Raw genomic sequence first — 26,428 nt, forward strand, 5'->3', positions numbered from 1 at the left:
AAATTATTGAGATGAAGAGCTGAGGGCGTTAATCTAGCACAGTAAATTATCAATTATATATATATATTATTAAACAGTTGACATTATTAATCTGTTGATGTTATTGTTTATCAATTAATACAAATATTATTAATTTGATGTTATTGCTAATAAATTGCAAATTAAAAAAAATCAGCTGATGCCTTTTATTCTCTATTGGGAGTAGGACAGGCTGTTTTAGATATTATTAATCTGTTGACATTAACGAAGCCTTTTCAGCTCTTTGTTTCAGTAATTTATTTATACATCTATCGAGAGTTCATTTATGAATAATATAATTTTCTGACATGAGATTGCTGTGGTATTGAATGGAGGGTTTTTGCCTTCTTTAAGTTTCTATATTGATCTCCGATGTGATCCAACATTTCAAAACAGATGTCACTTGGTGGGCTCCTGGGCAGAGTCCATGTATTTTAAGTAGTGACAATGCTTGGCAATACCTATGCCAAAGGTTATATTCTTATAAACTCAGTTTCAAAATTTAAATTTCAATCTTATCTGGCTAACACATCAATGAATTAATAATAATATAATTTATAATTTACTATGCCAGATTGAAGCCTCTTCATCATCATCATCATCAAATTTCTGCTATGTACCTTCAAGGGGTGTACAGGATATGATAGTACTACATGAAAAATTTACATCATTACTAACTTCCTATCTACAATTTTCCTCCAAATCAGTCTGTTACTTGTCAAGACTCCAACATTATCAGATCTCATGTTTCTGTCATCTAAGGCACTTTGTACCGTATCAATCCATCTATATCTTGGTCTTCCTCTGGATCATTTTCCTGCCAACCTGGCAGAGAACACTTGTTTTGCTAATCTTTCCTTGCCCATTCTGTTTAATTGACCATACCACTTGAGATTAGCTATTCTCATTCCTGGATGCTGACAATGTCAAGTTCTTTCCTAATATCCTCGTTTTTAATATGATATTGCCATTGATGCCATCTGTCACGCCTCTAATCTTTCTCAGGACTCTCATATCTACAGTCTCTAGGCTTTGGTTAAGTGCTTTACTTCTGACCCAGCTCTCAGATCCATAAGTTAAAACTGGTTTGAACACTGTCTTGTATACAGCTAATTTAGTGTTCTGATTAATTTCTCTCTTATTCTATATGAATTTATTTAATTGACTTCCTACCATACCAGCTTTGTTGACTCTGTTGAATTTACCATCTTCACTAAAAATCGTACCTAAATAGCTGAAATGTTTTATTTGTTCCGCAGGTTCTCCATTCACAACGCAGTTGACATTTTCAATGATTCTGCCTATTTTCATTGTCTTTGTCTTTCTATTGCTGACCTTCATACCATATCTATTACAACAGTTATTCAACTTAGTCAGAGAATGTTGCAGACTTTTAGCAGATTTATTTAGGAGTATAACATCGTCTGTGTAAAGCAAAGAGCTGAGATTAACATCTCCAATTTTGATATCAGGTTTAATACCACTTTCCTTCATAATGTGAACCATATAGATAATGTACATCCTTGTCTCACACCAGATTTAACATTAAACCACCTTCCTGCACTTCCTTCAATCCTAATTGCTGATTTACAACTCAAATAAAGACTAAGTATTGCTCGATATAATGCCCCATTGACACCATATAACTGTAGTGTATTGAATAGCTTCTCTCTTGGCACCTTGTCATATAGCTTTTCCAGATCGACAAAACTTAAATACAGATCTTTGTTATATTCCCATGCTTTCTCAGCTATTTGTCGTAAAGAGAAAATTTGATCCTGACAGCCTCTATTTGGCCTGAATCCAGCTTGTTCTTCACCAAGCTTTTCTTCCACAATTCTTCTCAACTGTTTCTCAAGTACACTAACATAAATATTATCAGGAAAACTCAGTACGGAAATACCTCTGTAATTCTCTCATTCACTTTTTATATATGGGTACTATGAGAACTCTACTCCAATCATCGGGAATTCGTTCCTTTGTCCAGTCCTTCTGAACTATGCAGTAACGTCACTGTACGACTTCTATACCTCCATACATGAGCATTTCTGGTCGAATATCGTCTACTCCTTTCCACATCTCAGTCTTTTTGATGGCTTTTTCTACTACAAGTATGGATATATTATTCCTGACTGCATGCCTGGTCAGTGTTTTTTACCACTATGCTGTCATCACTGCTTGTTTCATTTAGCAATTTTTCAAAGTAATTACTCCATACTTCAAGGATATCTTTTTCTCCTGTTTGCATGTCACCTTTATCATCTCTAATTCCTTTTACAGCACTCTTTCCTCTATTTCTGAGCTTCTTCAGCAACCTCCAGAATATTTTGCCACCTTCTTGATATTTATTTTCTATATTCTTGCCAAAGTCCTCCCATGACTTTTGTTTAGCTAGTTTTACAGTGTTTAGTTTTCTTGCATTTGTCTCCGTATTCCCTAAGAGCACAAGCTGACTTATTTGCCAGTAAATTTTGATATGCTTTCTTCTTTTCCTTCACTGCCTCTTTTACTTCCTGTGTCCACCATGGAGTTCTGATTTTTCTATCCCTGCAGACAACCTCACCACATGCCTCTCTGGCTGAATCAATCAGGGTTTTCTTCAAGGTTTGCCACTGAATTTCCAAGGTTTGGTTCCTGTTCTCAAACTCTTTTGTTTTTTTCTTCATTAATCTTTGTGAATTTTAGTCTTCAGTTCACATCTGAGAGCTGTTGAACTTTTATTCGCCTTAAAACTTTCTTACATGTTATTCTTTTCAATATGAAATTCAATTTTATCCTGCATAAGACTCAATTATGATCACTTCCAATTTCAAATCCTCTGTGCACTCTCGTATCCTGCACCAGGGAGAAAACATCACTATCAACAATAACATAGTCAGTGAGACTTTTCTTATTTCTTGCCTATTCTCTCCATGTGAATTTGTGCACATTTTTATTTTGGAACATGGTGTTAGTAATAACCAGTCCATGTCCTGAGCAGAAATCCAACGGTTATTTGCCATTATTATTAGCTTTGCTCTTTTCTCCAAATTTTCACAAAGTATTTTTGTATGTCTGACAGTCACTTCCTACTCTGCTATTTAGATCTCCAACAAGGATCAACTTTTCCTTTTTCATTGTGTTAGTAGCTTTCTCTAGAGCCTCAAAAAATTCTTCCACTTCTACCTTAGTAGAGCATTCTTTGGGACTATAGGCACAAACAAGTCTCATTGTCCAGTTCCCCATTCTGATATTTGCCCACATCACTCTACTTGAGATTGCCTGCTATTCGAGAAGATTAGCCTTGTATTTAGTATTGAATACATTGCCTGAATATAACATTTTGTATTTATTGCTCAGAAAGATCTCACCAGTTTTTGTCTTTTTTGTTTCAGTCAACCCTATTATGTTGATCTGGTATTTATCTAATTCCTCAGCTAGCTCCATTTCTTTGCCATTCAGGCTTCTAATGTTGATAGTACCGATCTTCATCTCTGGTGATATTGAGTCGGAGTGTGTTTTAGAGTTTGTTCCAGAGCTGACTTTTTGCTGTTCGCCCTCGTTCCCTGGGGAAAACAACTGGGGCATTGTTTAACCGGGCGAGCCCGAGCCAGCAAGAAATTCTGTCATGTTGTACCATCATTTTGCATTTTGGTTTAAGCCAATAAGAATACAATTTGCTCGGCTAAATCCCAAATTGTCAGCCCATCCTCGTTCGTTCAGTATCCAGTTGGATATCCAACAGGATGCACCATGAGAAGGTGAGGATTAGACATTAGGTTAGAGACCTGGTCGGTTCTCTGCATTCCTTTAAAGGCTATGTGGAGGTCTCCTCTCAGTTATACAGCTTTGACCCTTAACACTCCTTGAACCCTCTTTAGCTCTTTATTTCAATAAACAATATAAGACTTTTTTTTTTTTGTTTGCTATGAAAATTTTTATTAAAAATTATTGTATACATTTTAATTATTTATAATGCATTTGTACGATAAATTTATTCTTAATAAACTGGGTGTTATATACTTAATTGGTGTAATAAATTTTATTTCAAATTAAGTTCTAAAAACATTATCATAAATTATAAGCTTTCTTTTCATATTGTTTTACAAAAAAAAAAAAAAACATTGGCAAAAACTATAGTAAAAAAAAAGGCTTCCAAGATTCTTTGGATAGCTTTATTAGTAGACCGAGAGAAGATATACGTGAACATTATGACATATCCAACAAAATATTAAGGAAATAAAATAATGAAGAAAGAGATTGTCATCTTCCCGTAGCATCCTCTAGTAAGAGGGTTGCAGCAGATGAGCAGCTATTCTCCATTTCTCTTGGTCTGTCGCCTCTGTCATTCTTAAACCAGTCCATTCCACGATGTCATTGAACCACACTTTAATTGGTCTTCCACGTCTTCTCTTCCCCTCAACTTTCCCTTCTAATATGCATGGAGAGTGGTGTGGAATTTGTGGATGTGTGGAATGAGTTTGATGGGCGAAAGGACTTATATAAGATGGATGGGTTACATTTGAATGGAGTTGGTGTACGGAGACTTGAAAAAGTGTTGATGAATGATGTGGAAGTGGATGTACAGATTCAGGGAAACTAGATTTATTAAGGGGGGGGGAGTAGATATGCAGACTTTAGGGAGGCAGTTAAGTGTATGAATGAGTATATTATGCCCGAGCGAGTACGACGGACAACAAATCAGAATGGGATAGTTAGTATAAGGCATCAAAGTAGGGATGGGACAAATGGGCTTCTGCGATTCATGTACACTAATGCCAGGAGTATTAGGAACAAGAAGGAAGAGTTTTTGGCCACGGATGGCACTTCCAGGCCACAGGTTGTTGGTATTAGTGAAACATGGCTGACAGAAGATGATAAAGCTAGTGGGATTGAATGCGACGGGTATAGCGTGTTCAGGAGTGACAGGGTGAATAAAAAGGGGGGAGGAGTGTTATTGATGATTGCTGATGAGCTTCAGCCAAGGAGTATAGAAGTTGAACTGCAGGATGGGGAAAAAAGCACATTTGAGGCTGTTTGGTGTGAGATAGAATCTAGCAGAACAAAATATACAATTGGGTGCTGCTATAGACCAGGTGATGGAATAGATGGTGGGAATATTATGCATAAGCAAATAGAAGAAATGAGTGGAAGGAGGGTAATTATTATGGGTGATTTCAATTATGGTAACATTGACTGGAAAGAGGAGAGGGCCTATGGGAGGAAGGAAGGAATTGGATTTTATGCGGTTATTAAGGGACAACTATCTACGGCAACATGTAGTGGAAAATACCAGGGGGCAGAGAGTGCTGGACCTAGTAATTGCAACTGAGAATGTGGCTGTAATGAACATGACCATGTTGTCACCAATTGGTGAGAGTGACCATAAGGTCATGACTTGGGAAGTGGCTAAAGGAGTCAAATTTACAATTAAGACAGGGTACATGTGGAATTACTGGGCTGGTAAGTATGACAAGCTTAGGTGTGTGCTTGGCTCAATGCCATGGCATGTAAAACTGCAAGGGCTGGATGTTGATAGTGCATGGGAGGTGTTAAGAACTGTTTGCAGGAGGCAATGGTTGACTGTATACCAAGAGTGAATAATAAATCAAGTAGGGGTCAAATGGATGAATAACACTATTAAGCTTGAGCTGCAAAAAAAGAAACAATTGTGGAGGGAATTTAAGGAGAAGGGTGACCATCAGGCGCAGGAACAGTATAAAGCTCAGGCCAGGATGGTAACAAGGTGGTAAGAAAAGCAAAAGCAGATTACGAAAGGAAATTGGCCACGCAGGCTAAAGAGAATCCCAAACAGTTTTTTCAATATGTTGCAAGTAAAAGGAAAAATGCTCATGGTAGAATGATCTTAAAAAATGCTGAGGGTAGGGAGGTAACCGAATCAGTCGATATTGTGGAATTACTGAGCGAGCACTTTGCAAGAGTATATCATCTAGGTGGTGACTTTGCAGGAATGGAAGAACCAACAGCTTATACTGGAATTGTGATGAATGAAGCAGAGGTAACTAGTCTATTACAGAACCTCAATGTCAATACATCTGTGGGATTGGATGGTATACCAGCTCGTGTCGTACGTGAAGCGGCTAAAGAATTGTCAGTGCCCTTGACCATTTTGTTTAATTTTAGCCTCAGGACTGGGTCAGTCCCAAGGGGGTGGAAAGAGGGGAAAATAGTTCCGCTGCACAAAGGTGGTTCCAAGGCTGCTGTTGAAAATTACAGGCCAATCAGCATAACAGGAATCATTATCAAGGTCTTAGAGAAAATAGTCAAGAGGAAAATACAAGATTGGATAGAAGAAAATGGGATACTGTATCGGGGACAGCATGGTTTTGTGAAGGGTAGGTCATGCCTCAGTAACTTGCTCACGTATTATAACACAGTGACGGCTGAACTGGATAAGGGTAATGGGTTTACAGTGATTCTACTGGACCTTGCTAAGGCCTTTGACAGGATACCACATGGAATTCTATTCAGTAAATTGCAGCATACGGGGATGGACATAGGGTTGGTGACATGGATAGGAGGGTGGTTGACGGAGAGATATCAGAGAGTGGTTTACTCAGGAGTAGAGTCCACAAGACGACCTGTGACTAGTGGTGTGCCACAAGGATCTGTTCTTGGACCACTGCTGTTTAATTTGTTCATAAATGATATAGGAAAGGATCTGAGAGGAACAGTTTATTTGTTTGCGGATAATGCGAAGTTGGGTAGGGCAATAGTGAATGCAGATGATGTCAAAATTTTGCAGGATGATTTGGATAGATTGGAGGTCTGGGCTAAGGAGAATGGATGTCAATTTAATGTGGCAAAATGTAAGGTTATGCATTTTGGGGTGAAAAGATTGGCGGCAGTTTACTGCATTGGTGGAACCATGCTCCAGGAAATTGATGAGGCATGAGATTTAGGAGTGTTGGTGGATAAGGAATTGAAATTTAGGGGACACATTGCAAAAGTGGCCAAATCAGGTCATCAAATCACTTGGTTGCTGAAGAATACGTTGACAAGCAGAGACAAGTAGGTTATTGTTCCTCTGTATCGAGCCTTGATAAGACACCCCATCTCGACTACTATGCTCAGATTTGGTCACCTAGATTTCTTCTTGATCGGGAGGAGCTGGAGAGGGTCCAAAGGTGAGTGACCAAGATGATAGCAGGTCTGTGGAATGAACCTTATGAGAACAGGTTGAGGATTTGTGAGTTGCAAAAATTGGTTGATAGGCGGAGGAGGGGAGATATGATTGAGACATTCAAATTACTGAAGGGTTTCTATAAAATTAATTCAGAAGATATTTTTGAGAACAGGGCTGGTTGTGGGAGGACTAGGGGACATCCATGGAAACTGGGCAAAAGTGTGGTTAGTAAAGGTGTTAGAGCTGGGTTCTTTACTTTTAGAGTAGTGAATGAGTGAAATGCGCTCCCTGAGTCTGTGGTGGATGCTGTGACAGTGAATGAGTTTAAGGCGAGGTATGATAGATACTGTATGAATGTGGAATAAGTGTGATGAATATGATTTGGGGCCTCCCTCGATGAGTCTAATGACTCCCTGAAGTTGCCCGTAATAATAGTAATAGTAATAATAAAATAGTAATAATATAGTTCTTGTCAGGTGTCCCGAAGAACCTCTCAGAAGATGTCCTGCAAATCTGGTCTTTCTTTGCATAATATTCTTGAACAGTGTTCTTTCCTTCCCACCTTGTCTTAAAACTTCTTGATTTGATATTCTCTCTGTATAGCTAATCTTTTCCATCTTTCTATAACACCACATTTCCAATGTATTAATTCTTTCCATATCTCTCTTTCGTAGTGTCCATGACTCACTTCCATAACTTGCAATACTTCAAACTGTTGCTTTAACTATTCCAACTCTAACACCTATTTTAATATTCTTGTTTATTAAAATTCTCTTCATTTCCATAAACCGATTTAGCTTTGCCTATTCTATTTCAAATGTCCAACTCTGAAGTTCCTTTCTCTGAGATCCAGCTACCTAAATATTGAAATCTTTCCACTTCTAAAATCTTTCCTCCACATCTTATCTTTGCATTATCTCCTATTTTTCTGCCCATTATCATTATCTTGGTCTTCTTTGTGTTAATCCTTAAGTTATTAATGATTCTTCAATTTATTTTTATTCCTTCTTCCACATCCTCAAGTGCCTATCTAAGCATCTGCTCACTGTAACGATTAAACAATAATCGTGATAACTTGCATCCTTGTCTAACTCCTCTCTCTCCACTGGGAATTCTCCTGTTTCCTCTCCATTTACACATACTGACGCTGTTTGTGTCCAGTATAATCTCTTTAAAATTTCCAAGTCATAAGAGTGAATATCAATATTTTCTAGAATGTCAAAAAGCCGTTTATGTTTCACTGTATCAAATGCCTTTTCAAAATCTAGAAATCCCAAAAACAACTTTCCACCATGGTTTAGTGTTTTCTCCCCAATAATTCTTAGACAAGTTATAGCCTCTCTAGTTCCTCTGTTGGTTTGGAATCCAAACTGTTCCTCATTATTAGAATTTAGAATATGTTATGACTCATATTTATTAATATAAAATAACAATGAAGAAATCAGTATTCATATTGAACCATTTAGATTGGAATATCAAAAAATAGAAAATCAACTGGATTACATGGAAGTGTGGTGGAGAATATTTACAACAGAGATTCTTAAAAAGCTAATAACTTTTGGAGTTCCATCAGTTGTCAGATGCTAAGGTTATATATTTGGAAGTTTTTCCCCACTTGGTTAGACTAATAAATTTAGTTTAATCCTTTATCCAAGTGTAAGCAAACAAAGTTTGTGGACCAAAAGATGGACCAAGCTCTCATCACTCCTTGTCTCAGTATCTCCCATAATGCAAAGCACATCTCCTTGCAGACATGTATAATGCTATTCATTATAGTGGCCCTTCAAGTTTCATCAAGTTTCGACCTTTATTGAGGTCTCGTCAGTGGGAGCCAGACCCAGAGGTGGTGGTACCAAGGTGGAAGCAATGGAGAAGGCATCTTTACCTATACGAGTTGCCAAAAGGTGTCTCACCTTATTATTAAATTACTTATTTGGAGAATGATGTTGGAAGTTTTTTTTACACTTGGTTAGATTATTATAAATCCACCTTTACCATGAGTTGCCTCAGTCCTGAAGATATTTCAGATGCTGGTCAGCTGACCAGCACCTCATAAAAAGTGGTCAGCTCTAATAAAAAATCTACCTCAATCTGAGCTCGGACTGTATGAATGAGAACAGGAACACGCGATATCATCCAGTATTGTTCCACGTCAATAAAGTTTTATATCTGCATTCTATTATTTGAGTTTATGAATAGCCAGACGGTTATGATTTGTATTTATTAATTTCTCTTGTTTAAACTTTAAGTTATACTATTTACCCCTGAAGATGTAAATCCTACGATTTACGAAACTTGTCGGGAACTATTATTTCAGTATGTTGTATAACTGAATAATAAAAAATGTGGTGTAATCACCGAAATATGTCTTTTTAAATTTACTAAGGTTATATATATTTAAGAAAGGAGATAGAGATGACTGTAGAAATTACAGAGGAATGCCAGTTACAAAATACACTGCAAAATTTTAAATAAAAGGCTTAGAAATACTGCAAACAATCTGTTCTCAAAAGAGCAAAAGGGTTTCATACATGGAAATCATGTGTAGTTTATATCTAGGTTTTAAAACAAATTGTTGAAAAAAAGATGAGGATTTAATTTGAAGATGCATTTAGTTTCTAGATTATGAGAAAACTTGGATAAAATACATATTTAGTACAAGCTGTAGAAAGATTATATAAAGACACAAAAATTAAGTTTCAATTAAGTAATAAATGAACTGAAGAGAAGTTGATCAAGGTGTAAGACAACTCTATTAAATATATATATTGATCAAATTAACAAAAAAGTATGGGAAACAATGAAACAAGATATTCAGTTAATCAGAAGAACTGCTCTCTCTATACAATGCTGTATGCAGATGATCACATTATATTACAAGACAATGAAGACGACCTTCAGAAATCAGTTTATGGTTAAACAAAATAAGCCAGCAATACAATTTAAAGATTTTGCAAAATCAAACTGAAATTGTAGCATTTGAATGTAGAAATCACATTAGATTAAACTTAAGAGTGAGTTTTGTTGACTCCTCAAAGGTCAAGAAAATAATAATAGAAGATAATACAAGTGACATAGTTTAATTATTTGAGTTGCATAATTTATCTAAAAGTCAAAGATATGGATGAAAAATTTATTTCAAAAAATCTCTGGAACAATTTAAAGGACACACTGAAAACAAGAAGAGAAACCCAACTTAAATTTTAAAATAATGGCCACTACCACTCTATGGTTCAGAAATATGTTAAAAGCAAAGATCAAAGTAAAATATAGCAGTAGAAGTGAGATTAAGTATAGTTGTTGCTTAGGATGCACAAAATTAGACCATATAAAAAATGAAGACATTAGAAGAGAGGTGGGTATTTACAACTTAAATGAAAATATCAAAGAATATAGAGAGAAATTGAAATTTATATAGGAGAGGGGAAATATTGACCATAGAGAAAGAGAGAGAAAAGAAGACAGCTGCAAGATGGAAAGACCAATCAAGCCGGAACAAGCAGATGCCTAATCCCTGATGAAGATATAAAAGAGGAAATTGATTCTAGATTGAATACTCTCTGACTTGGAATATCTGAAAAAATATCTACAGTTTTTATCTTTGAGATAAAAAAAAAAGAATTGAATGTGCAATTGGGATAAAGTCAGATGAGTTACTAGTAGTAGTGATTGAAGAAGGTAAGAGTTGAGTTTCCATTATGAAAAGTAGGCACCTACTGTAGGACAACCTAACAAGAATTTGTATTATTATTTGCAAGTGGGGGTTTCTGTGGTTTAGAAGTTCAAAAGGCATATTCTGGTATTTGGACCACATTTTTTTTATTAACCTAAAAGCACAATAAAGAAATAAAACCCGACAAGTTTCGTAAGTCGTTTGACTTACATCTTCAGGGGTAAAAGATAACTGAAAGTTAAAACAACAAAAAAGAGAAATTAATAGTTCATACTATACAGTTGTAGCCATCTGACTGTTTATAAAATTAAAAAAATCAGAATGCAGATTCAAAGCAGTGCTAAGTTTAAAAACTGCTGGATGATGCCACATTCTGTTGTTCACGATCATAATGTCCGAGGTCTGACTGAGGTATATTTTTTTTCAAAGTTGACCAAACTTGGTGTAGAATTAAGCCTTGATTTTTATTGCATTATGTTGGAGTTCTAAGCATGTTTGCAGCTTCTTTAAATTTCCTTATGTAACAGTTTTTTTCTATATAAGACATGTTTGTTTTCTGCCAGAGTACATTGTGGCCGGTGGAAGTGGTATGGAAATCTAGACCTGATTTGTATTCTCTTCTGTTTTGTACATCCTTTTGGTGTTCGTTCATGCATATTTCCCTAGATCTTCCTGTCTGTCCTAAGTAGCAGATGCTGCAAGAAAAATAAATTTTATAAACACCTGGTTTTTTTAAAGGATGATGTGGAGGTTTAGGGGGATATAGAAATCTTGAAATTTTTTCCAGTGGCAGAAAGGCTACTTTGATGTTATGTTTGTTTAGTAATTTAGCCATCTTGTTTTTTTTTTGAGTCTTGGGTTCATAACCTTTTTTTTTTTTTTTTGAGGATCTGTGTTAAATATTCCAATTCTTCATTTCTCTGTATTTCTGTGCTGGAAATATAAGCTCTGTCCCTCAGGGTTTTTATTAGCCCTATTTTTTGCGAAGGGTGGTGGTGTGAGGCCGCATTAAGAAATCTTCCTGTGCTGGTGGGTTTTCTATATATTGAGAAAGAAAGTTTATTATCTTTTTCATTGACTTCTAATAGGATGTCAAGAAAAGGAAGTTTTCTAAGTTCTTCTTGTTCTAAAGTAAATTTTATATTTCTATGTAATTATTCAGGTAATTTTTGAAAACAGTGAGTTCATCTGTTGTTCCTAGCCAAATGATGAAAATGTCGTCTACATAGTGTAGCCAAATTTTTGGTTTTTTATGATAATTGATTAAAGAATTATTTTCAAAATGTATGTTAAATAGGTTAGTTAAGAGAGGGAAGAGCCCATAGCCAATCCTTCTTTTTGTTCCCAAAATTTGTCTTGATACATGAAAAAAGTATTATTTATATAATGTTTATAAAGATCTACAATGGACGGAGGAAAGAGGTCTTCAAGGAGATTCACAGTTTCGTTTCTTGGAACATTTGTAAATAAGCTGATAATGTTCAAACTTACTAAGATGTCTGAAGTTCCAAAGTAAATATTTTTTACCTTCTCAATAAAATGTGTACTGTTCTTGATGAAAGAAGATGTTTTTCCTGTGTGAGGTATAATCATGTTAGTGAGATGTTTTGCTAAATTAGAGGTCGGAGAGTCTCTTCCATCCACTATCTATCTTAAGGGAATACCTATCTTTTGTATTTTTGGTACACCATAAATTGTTGGAACTAATGGGCGTTTTGATTGTAGAGTTCTTTTAAGTTCTTCACTCCAATTAGGCATCTTTTTAATTAGATCATTGGTTTTATTGTGAGCAAGCCATGTGGGATCTCTGTCTAAAGGTCTATAGGTATGAGACTCTTCAAGAAGAGTTTTCATTTTATTGTTATAATCTTCAGAGTTGAAAACTACTGTTGCATTCCCTTTATCTGCTTTGATTATAACAGTCTTTTTGTCTGATTTTAGTTCTTTGAGGGATGTGTATTCCATGTAAGGAAGGTTCCTTTGAGGTAATTTGCTTTGCAATAGTAAAGATGTGCTCTGTATGCGGATGAGATGTGATGTATCACCAGGTAAATTTCTTATTCCTTTTTCTATTTGAGCGATTATGTCAATTTTTGGTAGGAAACGTGGCGTTAAGGCAAAGTTGAAACCTTTCACGAGTAGATTGTTTTCGGTTCTTGATAGAACTCTTGAAGAAAGGTTAATAACTACTTTGGAATAATCTAGATGTTTTCTTTGTTTTTGTTTTTCACGAAGAAGTAAGTTAAATTTTTTGATTAAAGTATGCTTCTTCCGATCAGAAATTGGTGCAGCTTTGTTATATGTGATGATATCTATGTTGTTCCACAGGTCGGATCGAAGAGATGTGGCTAACTCATCATGTAGAGAAAATGTATCTCGGCTAATTTGTGCTGATTCTGATCTAGTGGCTGAAATTCTTTCTCTCAGAATCGCTAGGTCCATTCTTCGGTAAATTCTGTTAGGTAAATCCAAATCAAGCATGTATGGAATGCATTCTTGATTTGGATGAACTTAGGTATGATTTCGTTACCTCTGCATCGGATTAAGAATATAAAACGGTTGATGAAATTCAGATGTTTAATACGTAATTTCTCTAGTTGCATAACTTTATTCCAAAAGCACTCACCGTGAGCATTTAATTGTAAGTGGAAGTTTCTGTGGTTTAGAAGTTCATAAGGCATATTCAGGTATTTGGACCACATTTTTTTTTTTTTTATTATTATTTTTATTTTTTTATTAAGCTAAAAGCACAATAAAGAAATAAAACCCGACAAGTTTCGTAAGTCGTTTGACTTACATCTTCGGGAGTAAAAGGTAACTGAAAGTTAAAACAATAAAAAAGAAATTAATAGTTCATACTATACAGTTGTAGCAGTCTGACTGTTTATAAAATTAAAAAATCAGAATGCAAATTCAAAGCAGTGCTAAGTTTAAACAATGCTGGATGATGCCACATTCTGTGGTTCGCGATCATAATGTCCGAGGTCTGACTGAGGTATATTTTTTATCAAAGCTGTCCAAACTTGGTGTAGAATTAAGCCTTGGTTTTTATTGCATTGTGTTGGAATTCTAAGCATTTTTGCAGCTTCTTTAAATTTCCTTATGTAACAGTTTTTTTCTATATAAGACATGTTTGTTTTCTGCCAGAGTACATTGTGGCCAGTGGAAGTGGTATGGAAAGCTAGACCTGATTTGTATTCTCTTCTGTTTTGTACATCCTTTTGGTGTTCGTTCATGCATATTTCCCCAGATCTTCCTGTCTATCCTAAGTAGCAGATGCTGCAAGAAAAATAAATTTTATAAACACCTGGTTTTTTAAAGGATGATGTGGAGATTTAGGGGGATATAGAAATCTTGAAATTTTTTCCAGTGGCAGAAAGGCTACTTTGATGTTATGTTTGTTTAGTAATTTAGCCATCTTGTCTGTAACATTCTTGATATATGGAAGTGTGATGGCGTTTTTGAAATCTTGTTTCTGTGGAATGCCTGTAGGAGGTGTGTGGAGGATTTTTTTGATAGTCTTGGGTTCATAAATTTTTTTTTTTTGAGGATCTGTGTTAAATATTCCAATTCTTCATTTCTCTGTTTTTCTGTGCTGGAAATATAAGCTCTGTCCCTCAGAGTTTTTTTAGACCTATTTTTTGTGAAGGGTGGTGGTGTGAGGCTGCATTAAGAAATCTTCCTGTGCTGGTGGGTTTTCTATATATGGAGAAAGAAAGTTTATTATCTTTTTCATTGACTTCTAATAGGATGTCGAGGAAAGGAAGTTTTCTAAGTTCTTCTTGTTCTACAGTAAATTTTATATTCTTATGTAAATTATTCAGGTAATTATTGAAAGCAATGAGTTCATCTGTTGTTCCTGGCCAAATGATGAAAATGTCGTCTACATAGCATAGCCAAATTTTTGGTTTTTTATGATAATTGATTAAAGCATTATTTTCAAAATGTTCCATAAATAGGTTAGCTAAAGCCGGAGAGAGGGAAGAGCCCATATGCATCTTTTTAATTAGATCATTGGTTTTATTGGGAGCACGCCATGTGGGATCTCTGTCTAAAGGTCTATAGGTATTAGAATCTTCAAGAAGAGTTTTCATTTTGATTGAAAATGCTTTGATTATAATGATATTTTTGTCTGATTTTAGTTCTTTGAGGGATATGTATTCCGTGTAAGGAAGGTTCCTTTGAGGTAATTTGCTTTGCAATAGTAAAGCTGTGCTCTGTATGCGGATGAGATCTGATGTATCACCAGGTAAATTTCTTATTCCTTTGGTAGGAAACGTGGCATTAAGGCTAAGTTGAAACTTTTCAATGTGTCCACATTCACAACACACTCAGGTAATGTATTCCAATCACCAATCACTCTCCATGCAAAAAACATGTATGATAGAAGTATGAAATATTACTGAGGGGTAGAATAACTGTGCAGCATCTTCTGATGGCCAGTGAAATTGTAGATATATAGAGTGGTGTGAAAAATCTATTATTGAGAGTAGAAGTATCTAAATACATTTGTGAAGTGAACCAAAGGTTTTATTGGAAAAGTGGGGATAATATGCAATCTTTCTCTTAGCTTGCCTTTTCATGATTGTTTGTGGGAATAAGGGACATTGAATATATAATATATATACCCTGAACACTTGAACAGTTTGATGGCATTGCTCTATAAATTGTTACCTTGGCATTCCCCCTTCCCTGCTATCCAGTTCTCTCCAGTCATCTTCATCTTTCACTGCGGTGATAACTTCATCACTTTCAGTGCTTCTAAACACATTTGTATTTTGTTCTGAAATAGATTTAGTCGTTACTTTAGTCAATATGCTCATCTCAATAGTTATGACCAGATCTCTTTTCTTGGACTGACACTTTTACTTAACTTTACCTTGCAATGAACAAATCACTTCTATGTCATCTTTCCAAAGAAACTTGGAATGTCATTTTTTCTTTTTTCAACATGTCACTTCTCATCTGTGCTAAATTTCAGGTATTCCAAGATTGGGCAGATTTGTACAAATTTCAAATCTGCCGAACCCTGGAATACTGCACTCATATCTGAAGTACTGCACTAAAAAACTCTAAAAGTACTTCATACAGTCAAGAAGAAGAAGGCAGTTTGCTAACTGACAACCCCCTCTTTCACAGATTGTCTCTCTCTCGCTCTCCCTCCTCCAGTACTGTGTTACATATTGTCAGTTTCTGCATTGTGTCTTTTCCACAGATAGTTCCATAGGCATTGTTCAGCAGAATTGGCATCAGTCATTTCTCTCCACCCTCATTTCTGCTTAGCTTACAGTGACGTGAAGAACAGCTGCAAACATCCATTTACAGCAAAATTTAAACCCATCAAACCTGTTTCCATTCATCTTTCCGTCATCTATTTCTCTTATCTGAAACAACCTTCCCCAAAGATTACAGGTTCCAGCTTTCAAAAAGAACAAACATATTCCTTCTCCCTTAACTTGACAACATAAGGCATCAATTTGCTGTAAGATCCATAATCCCTTATGTGTTGGAGTGATTTTTAAATAAGCTTAATTGTAGCAGCAAAATTATGCACTAGCTGACATGGATGTCTTCTCCTACAGTGTTACCATTTAGTTGTTCATTGTCTAGTGGTTGATCTGCATTTCTTCTTTTGAGGCCATTTAAAATGCCCTCAAAAGAAATGTTTTGCATCTCTGTTGATGTTCGTTATAACTCTGAAACATCACTCATGCTGCATAAAAGCAAATCATCTAATCCTTTTTATACCCCAGAGAGTATTGCAGCTGGATTTCATCCTTGTTTTAACATCACAATTGACTGTAGTCCTAACTAGCTTGGATAGATGCAAAATGATGAGATTTGGCAGGCTTTTGTTATCTTGTGTCCCTATCTTAATAATAGTATCTTTGTGTTCTGTGGTCAGTTTTGTTGAGTTGCAGACCTGAGTTTCTTCCATGCAAAAAAATCCAGCTTGCCTATTCCATAGATCTAATTGAAGAACTGGCTTCAGAAATAACATGCAAAAAATTCTTGTTGGTGACTAGAATTGGACCAATCCATTTGTTCTCGATATACGAAAGTTACTTCATGAAAGATGATGGGGGTCATGCAGGCTCTTTTTGCATATTGCATTAAGTAAGAGAAAAAAATGGGCACTTTCTCAGGCATGATAGGTAAACAGAGTAGTGGTGGCATTTAACTGGACCATAAAATTCATATGCATCACTTGATTCCCAGCTGTAGAGGTCCAGCTGTTTAATGATTTCTTTTTAAAGTTATTTACTCAATTTTTTAAATATTTAAAATACACATTTTTCTGAGGAGGATTATATCATGGACAGGATAAAGGTTAGATAATCAGATCTCTGCTCTAAAGAATTTTCAAGCCATTTGTGAATGCCATTTTTCAGACATTCACAAATATCTATGCCTTATTGGGATTTGAACTTGCAGCCTGCAAATTGGCAAGTGGAATGCTTTCTAATTTGCAGATTTTGTTTCAGAACCTAACCACTCTGGTCATATTTCCTGTTTTTGAGTCTCCTTTTCCCTCAGTAAAATTTTCTAGAACACTTTTTTCACATAATAATATTTGTTCCTCTGTCAATTAAAGCATATTTTATTTATATGGCCTACTACTAAGTGTAATTAATATCTACACATATGACTTCAGATTGGATTATATTGTATATCCTTCATATATATTTGTTTATGAAAGTATATCTGGTTGTCTTTTTGTCTGGGATTTGAAAAGGATTTTTTTTAAGACTTACTTAGAAAATTACTTTTTCACAAATAGTTTCTAGCATTCTGAAAAATATTTTAAGTAATAAACATGTTATGCATTCAAAATACTTGATATGAACTCATGTTAGAGGCTTGATGGAGTGAAACAGAACTGAGAAAGGATTAAAAGAGATATTTAATTCTTCCAATATTTCATTTCAGTTACTGAGACATCATCAGGGAGTACAATCTGAGATGTAACACATACACAAGCAAAACCAAACTAAATGAAATGTACACAAAAGACTAGAGTCCTAACTAGGTGAGGTGCCCCTCTATGGGTGCCTGTCAGCAGCCAAGGCTTTAAATGTGATCTTGAAGTACTGATACTTCCCATATTTTGGGAAGTTTTATGCACCCATATTTATTCAAATTAGGCTGATTTCTGAGAGTGACTACAGATTCTAAAAAGTCTTGCTCTTCTGAATTACTACAATGGAGGATTGTCTTATTCCAGTTGATTCTATGAGCTTTATCCAAAGCATGGTCTGCAAGGCTTACTTGACCATAGTCATGACTGCAGATTATTAATGTTTTATTAATTTTTTAGAGTATTAATGACACCTAATTTTTATGTTGGGTGGTGGTAGGAGTTTATCTGTATATATTGGCCAGAATGTGTCGGTTTCCAGTAAACAGTGAAGAAAAGACTGCCGGAAGGAAGATGTGACAAGTGTATCTAGAAACAGAAGTGTATTCTGTTTTTCAATCTCAGACTACTCACTCAAGGTCTGTAGGTGGAGTGGTCTGAGAATGATGTCCATTTTTCTATTGTATTTACTGGCATTAATAATAACAGTAGTGCTCTCTTTGTCAATGTTGGTGATGACTGTCCTGTTGTCTTTGAATAGTTTCTTGATGGCAACGAGCTGGCAGGATGAGAGATTTCTTTTTAGGAGGAGAAAATCTAGAAAGAATGCTAGCAACATCAAGCCTAATGTTATTAGCTATTTCAGAACTAAGTTATGGTTACTGCATTCGATTTAAACATTAGGTCTAGTGATCGTACTGGTTTTAGAGCAATAGTAAAATCATGGCCAAAACTTAGGGGACTGATGACAGGTTAACTGCTGTATGAAGAAGTCGAACTTGAGGCAAGGGTTTTTGATTGATTTTCTTAAATATCAAATTAAAATTTTCTTAAATAGAATTAAAAATTGATTTTCTTAAATATCAAAGAGAATGATATAGAGTCCAGTATTAAAAATAGTTACAAGCTCTGACAGTAATGAGCTGATGGTTGTGTTAGTAGCAGTGATCTGTTCCTGGAGCAGACCAAAACTGGCACGCTCATAGATACATCACTAGTGCGTTGAATCTTCTGATAACTTGTGGAGATTCCATGCACAAGCGATGCAATCATTACGGTAAGTTGAAGATGCATTTCTGTTTTGATTAATCAACTGGCATTTTTAAAATGGTTGTAGAGACAGCAATCTTATTCCAAACTGCATCAAACTGAAAAGAAAATTCACCTCGATGAAGGCACTACGAATATACCACCGTATGGAGAAGGGTTGCTCAGAGAGCAGATCCAGGCTACTCGAAAAAACTTGGCTTTTGCTCAAAATCAGGTCAGGAATTTTAAATCTGAACTTTCAAGTTGTTTGAATCCAGATATTTGGGATATCCTTGATAGGGTTACGGACAACTTCGCTAATCATATCCTTGAAACAAAGAAAGCAAAACTCATATCCAAATTTCTTCAAATTAAAGATCGACAATTTTCAGAAAGCCAACAGACATATTTCAATTTCTCTGCAGTCAACGAAAACAGCCAACCATAAGCCAGTGATAACAACCAACCAGAAGCAAGAGATAACAGGAGCTACCAACTGCCTACAGCAAAGTCACATGATCAACCTATTTAACCATGCCGTGAACAATGATGAACTCTTGCTACTAAGCAAAGGCTTAAACTTTGATGTGGCACCCAGGACAATTAACAAACTAGATTTTATTTACCATATTGAAAGAAGCTTAAGATTTCTTCCAACCACCATAGCTGAAAAAGTATGCTTGGAAACCTTGAACATTTTAGATTTAACTTATACGAAACAATAACTAGCAACCTAACAAAATCTGAATGGGCAGCGGTGACATCGTTAAAATTAAATCCGGACATCGTAATTACTAATAGTCTCAGGCAACAGCACCTATCAACTTGTTAACTATAACCCAACCAATATCTTCTTGGCCCGAAGATACAGTTAAAAAATTATATCTGCACTATGGTTATTTCCCAAGAATTTATGGTTTACCAAAGAAATGTAAAAACACACAACACTTTATAAACAAAATCAAAGACATCACACTGGAAAAATATAATTTAGTAGTCAGTTTTGATGTCTCGGCCCTCTTTACAAATGTCCCAATCAATGACAAATCCTTCTATTACAGGACAAATTCCCTCCTGATATCACAGTGCTCTTTACACATGTACTACTTTCTGACTATTTTGTGTGGCAAAACACTTTCTGCCTACAAAAAGAAGGCACATCCATGAACTCACCATTATCCCTCCCAACTGCTAACTTTTATATGGAATATTTTGAGCAACATGCTCTAGATTCCTCTCCTTTAAAACCCGAAGTCTAGCTTAAATATGTTGACAATGTTTTTGCTATCTGGCCCCCATGGCAGCCAGACGTCAGACACTTTCCTCAGTCACCTAAACAAATAACACAAATGCATACAATTCACAATCAATAGTCAGAAGCAGAACACATTTCTGTTTCTAAATACACTTGTCACACATCTTCCTTCTGGCAGTCTTTCTTTCACTGTTTACATAATGCCAACCAACACAAAAACTAGGTGTCATTCTTCTTCTTCATGTAGCTTCCTCAGTGAGAGGGTGCAGCATCATGTTCTTCCAGTTCTCTCTGTTGGTGGCTTTCCTTTTTGTTTCTGCATAGCCATGCGATCCTGTCCATGATCTTATATCTTCAAGCCATGTCCTTCGTTTTTTGCTTCTTGATCCTTTTCCCATAATTTTTCCTTCTAAAACTGTTAGTATCCTCTGTCCTGCTGAACCTCTCAGTACATGTCCTGCCAATCTCATTTCTGCCTATGTGATTTTCAGAGCTCTCCTATAGCACCACATTTCAAAGGCTATTATCTGTTGCTTACTCTGTTCTTGAATATCCAGATCTCACTTCCATATGTGAAAATTGGCCACACTAATGTTCTTATCATTCTTTTCTTTGTCTCGATACTCACAGAACTTCTGAGCAGATCTTTATTTTTCCAGAATGCATCTTTAGCTATGGCTGTTCTTATTTTTGCAGTAAAGTAGGTTCCTAAATATTTGTATTCTGTTGTATGTTCAATTTTCATATTGTTTATGAATATTTCTGGCTCGGATCTGCTTTCTTTTGAGATTTTCATAAATTTGGTTTCCTTTGCATTAATATCTAATCCGAATTCTTTACCTTCTTCAATTAGTAGCTGCAGTAATTTGATTAATTTTTCTGTTTTCTGCTATTAGAACGGTATCATCAGCATATCTAAGATTGTTGTATTTTATACCATTGATACTAATTCCTGATTTTTGCTTTTCAATCTTTTTCATCACTGTCTCACTATAGATATTAAATAGATTTGGTGAAAGGATACAACCTTGTCTAACTCCTCTTTTTATTTTCACTTCAGAAGTCTCAGAGTTAAACAGCTGCATTTTCTGTTTGGTATAAATCATTTTTATAATCTTAAGTACACGAACTTCTGTGTCTAATTTATCTAATATGTTGAACATTTTATTATGTTTTACCTGGTCAAAAGCCTTCAGAAAGTCTAAGAAGCATATGTAGATGTTCCTATTTCTTTGTGTATTGTGTTTCTTTGGAATTGGTAAGCAGATAGGTGTTATAAAAACTTCAGGTAATTGTATTGTTTTTTAGATGTCCTGAATAGATTCCACTAAATAGTTGTTATTATTGCCAATCAAAGCTTTCAATAGCTCAGCTGGAATATTATCACACCCAGGGGATTTATTATTAGAAAGATTCTTAATTACATGTTCTACCTCCTTTCTTGTGGGTAGAGTGGTATCTGTTATGTTTAACGTAAGATGTCGTGAATCATCTAACATGTTACCATCATCATCATAGAGATCTGATAAGTACTCCACCCATCTTCCATTTATCTTTTTCTTATCAATGAATATGTTTCCATATTTGTCCTTGATGTTATTAGACTGTGTATTGGTATGTTTTGTTTTTCCATTAAGTTCTTTCACTTTCAGGAATGCTTCTCTGGTTTTGTTCTTATTTTGTAATTCTTCTATCTCAGTGCACTGCCTATTTATCCAGTTTTCTTTCAATCTTTTACATAACTGTTTGATTCTTTTTTCCAAAGTTTTATATCTTAACCTTTCTTCTTCGTTTGCTCCTCTTTTCTATGTTCTTCTTACATCAATGATTACCTCTTGAGTTATTCATGGTTTTTTCTTTCTTTCTTCTTGTTTATTGATGTGATTTTTAGCAGATGTTATGATAGCTGCTTGTAGTCTATTCCACTGAGAGAGTTCATTTTCGTTTTTCATCTGTGCAGACAGCAGTTCTGAAATATTTTCAGTTAAATTTTGATTTTACTATCTTATTTTGTACCATTTGCAGATCCCATTTTTTGGGGTTGACTTCTTTTAATTTTTATTGTTTTCAGGCGAATATTCATTTTCATTAATACCAGTCTATGATCAGATCCACAGCCAGCACTTGGCATCACCTTTGAATTCCATATTCCATTGAAGTAATGTTTACTGACTGCAATATAGTCTAATTGATTTATTGTATCTTCCATCCGAAGTTTTCCATGTGTATCATGCTGTAGTTTTTGCTCAAAATAAGTGCTAGTTATGATGAGACTATGCTTGTTACAGAAATCAATCAGCTTTTGTCCTTTCTCATTTCGAATTCCTAGTCCAAATGGACCCACATGTACAGATGTTCTCTCTGATCCAACTTTTGTGTTCCAGTCACCCATAGCACAAATAACTCAATCTTTCTTGCCTCCGACTTCCTTTATACACTATTCTATTTCATCATACATGATATCTAGGTGTCATTAACACACTAAAAAACAGAGTTTTGAAGATTTGCACCAACAATGAACAAGCACTTAAAAATGAATTAAAAGTTATTAGCAATACCTTCCTAAAAAATGGCTACAGCCAAAATACTATCAACAAAATTCTTCACAAGACTTCACTTAAAAACAAAAATAAACTAGACTACAATAAAACTGTAACCATATATTAAAGGGATATCAAATAAAATAAACAGAATACTACAGAATTACAACCTTAAAGCCACCTTTAAACCTCCTGCAAAATTAAGGAATTTACTCAAACTCATCCAAGGATCCACCCCCCCCCCCTCTGCTGTCCCACCCTGGAGTATACCGTATTCATTGCACCTGTAATTTGCCCTATATAGGGGAAACAGGACACACAATTCCTATCAGAAAAAAGAAACATAAACAACACATTAAATTTAATAACTATAGTAAAGCCAGCCTTTCTGATCATGCCCTGAACACTTTACATAGAATCGACTGGAAAATCATCTGCTGTTTACATTACACCATAATATGGTATGAATGTAAATTTAAGTCGACCTGTGAAATTCTTATCAATCACCTTAATCTTAACAATAATAATGGTCTAAAAATCCCAAGCATATGGTAGGCACATATTCTACCCATGGAACATTTCTCCCTAAGAGTTAATTATAAATAGGACCATAGGATCCAGGATCTTAAATATAACAATTCTCATGTTAAATTAGGACATCATTTTTGCTGTAATAAAACTGTCTGTATGAAAGAATGTTTCTCTGATATTGTCTTAAATCGAATATAGCTTTGATGTAGTTAATTCATTTTATTTCTCTTTATTGTAATACTATGTGAAATGTAATTTAGCTTGTCTCTGTATATATATATGTGTGTATACTCCAGATGATGACCTTAATGTGAAGGTTGAAATGTCGGGAAATTTGTCTAAAATGAATGCTGGTCACCATGTAACACTAAAGGAAAGAATTTTAAACAGAATGGTATGTTTCCCTCCCTTTAGGAATTCATAGACATATTTCTTCTTTGTCAGATGCTACTGAAACTAAAGTTTCAGTGACATTTATTCACTTCAGTGCTTTGCGTGACATTTTTATTCCTTTAAATGGCTGTGCGGTAGGTTTTTTTAGATGCAGAGCATCACTAAACGTTTTTCGAAATCAGTGACAAACTCTTTAAAATTATGTCATAAAAATGTTGTAAAGCAAATATTCCTCTTAAGTTAACATTCTAGTTTCGGAACATCCAAATTTTAAGTTAGACTACCAAGAAAGAACCATATATCCAATTTGGTAGCTATAGCATTTTGTAGTAACTGAACACAAACCAACATACTTTGTGAAATATATATATAACATTTTAATTATTTCCTTTTTCTAACTTCAGGTGCAAAAGATTTTTGCAGAACATTCCTCATTGTCAAGGGCTTTTGTCAGAGTTGGATAAAAAAATCAAACTTTTTAATTGTAGTTATATTGTTCTACCACATTATTTATATGATGCAGCAAATAAAGTTCAAGATATAATAAGTTGGGGATTTCAGGTATGTTCTTTCTGTGTATTTGTGTGTATCAAGGTTGTGTAAAGAATGTATAATCCTTTCCTGAAAAGTTAAATTTTAGCAGTTATATTTTCCCTTTTTTATGACTAAAGCACATATTAAGATTTAAAATAAAAATATATTTTATATTTAGATTTAAAAAAAAAAAAAAACCTAAATATAGTCTGAAAGGCAAAGCAATTTCAATAATTAGTAAATGCTATATTGATATCAACTGTTAAGAAATCCTTGTGTTTTTATTGTGGCCAAGGAGAAGGCATAGAGACCATTTTGAAAATCCTTACTTGGTTGCTTTGCATACATTTCACCAGATAAATAATTGTGATCATGGAGCTATTCACTTTCAGAAGTTCAAACAAGCAGAGATAGCTCAAAAGTTTCTTAGTTTGAAATAAAATCAAAAATGTTTAGCTACTCTGAATAAGGCATTATGTATGGTCAGGAAGCAGTAGACATTTTGATAGTACCTGCTTACTTGGTGAATGTATACACTCTTAAAAATGAACTACAATAACAACAAAAAAAGTTAACTTTTTGCTTGCCTCTGAAGTCATGTACACAAATTTTGCACTGGAAATTCATGGCCGCACAGTTTCACTTATTTTCAACATGCTACTTCATAGTGTCAAAGATGTAAATTCTTTGGAAGATGCTTGTGTGTTGTGAATTTGGATGGTGGAACTTTCAGAACCCAAATCCCTCAAATAATGCTACTGCAAAGCACACATGCCCTCTTCTAATTCCTTTTTATAGCCATTTTTATAGCCACAAACGTCTTCATTTGTCCATCTTCTTTCCCTGTTGGAGCTTCCCATTGCCATCATTATCCATTCATCTTCACTAACTCATCCTTCCATCTTGTGTTTAGTCATCCAGGCATTTGTCTTCCTTCACTTGGATGCTACTGGGTAATTGTCTTTGTCTATTGATCATTTTTCATCCATTGTAATTTTAATTTTAAAATTTCTTCTCCTGTTTCCAACATTTTTGCTTCTTATCATGACTTGCCTAGTTTTCCATTTTTATGCTGTTTTTTCTCATTTTGTCCAGTATTTGATGATCCATATGTCATAACTGAGATGACACATTGGTTGCATTTCTTCATTAATGCTCCTTTTTCCTATTGTAAAAAATTATTCTCCAAGGTGTGTATGTGTAAAAGTAGGCATTTATACAGCAGAAATACATTTCATCATAATTAAATAGGATTTCTTCACGTGTAAACACGAAACTGCTAGACAAATAGTAAAGTAATTGTTAATATCTTATTCTGGGTTTCAGCCTTTATAAACTCTTACTAATATATCCATGAACCAGGAAAGTCTACATGCTTCTATATATATATGTATATATATATACACACAGGTATCCTATCCCCTAATTAATGCGGTTAATTAATCCCTTGATGTTACCGCATATATCAGAATTGCGTTAATCAAATCTAATAATCAATGGTAAAAATTACAATTCGTCCATGATTGATTACTGTATTAGTAATTCGTTTTATATGGTACTCTTTTAGGAAAGATAAAAAATGAATGCAAAGTAAATGTTAAATAAATACTTGTACCTACATTACTGCAGTTTTTTTTTATCAAAAGAAGTTATCAAGAGTCATTTGAACAGTTTTAGTTTTTTTCTTATCGGCATAAATTCTACAATAACAAGCAAAATGACTCTCCAGACCAAGCAATAAAACATAAAGAAAAAAACATTGCAAATATAATACATGATGATACAAATTAAGTGGATATTGAATCCAACATTATTTCATAGTCAAATATAGAAACTACAAGAGTTTCGTGCCGAATATACAGAAACTAAAAGTTTCGGCGGATGCAAGCATAAGCAACCTTATGGGCAACTCGTTGTAAAGATGGAGTAAGCTCCAGATCACTTTCCTTAGTATTTTCCATAATGTAAAGCACATCTCCTAGAGCAGTGCTTCCCAAACTTCTGGATGTCAGGGCCCCCTTTTCAAAAATTAAAATATTTCATTCCCCCCCCCCTCGAAAAAAATCATAATAGAGAGATATATTATTATAATATTTATTGTATTTATATTCAATACAAAACATACACAGCGAATATTGCAAAAATCAAATGCATATATTACATTTTTTGCTTCTTACCGTTTGGTTCTGAAGACGATGCGGGCTGTTCTGGTTAAATATGAAATACTGTCATTTTTTTTTTAAGTCTGTTT

The 26,428-nt window shown here is 34.8% G+C and overlaps 1 protein-coding gene across 2 annotated transcripts in view; it reads left to right on the forward strand.

Moving 5' to 3' along the window:
• Positions 1–26,428, forward strand: part of LOC150107094 (ankyrin repeat domain-containing protein 27-like) — a 515,355-nt gene that overhangs the window by 196,170 nt on the left and 292,757 nt on the right. For both annotated transcript variants that reach the window (XM_090390995.1, XM_090390996.1), the window contains one exon: positions 24,048–24,204. In XM_090390995.1, the coding sequence (XP_090247121.1) occupies positions 24,048–24,204 (157 nt within the window). The remainder of the gene's footprint in view (positions 1–24,047; positions 24,205–26,428) is intronic.

Source organism: Typopeltis vanoorti, chromosome 4 (assembly GCF_054136105.1).
Source record: "Typopeltis vanoorti isolate ZY-2024b chromosome 4, IOZ_Tvanoo_1.0, whole genome shotgun sequence".
Classification (NCBI taxonomy): Eukaryota; Metazoa; Arthropoda; class Arachnida; order Uropygi; family Thelyphonidae; genus Typopeltis; species Typopeltis vanoorti.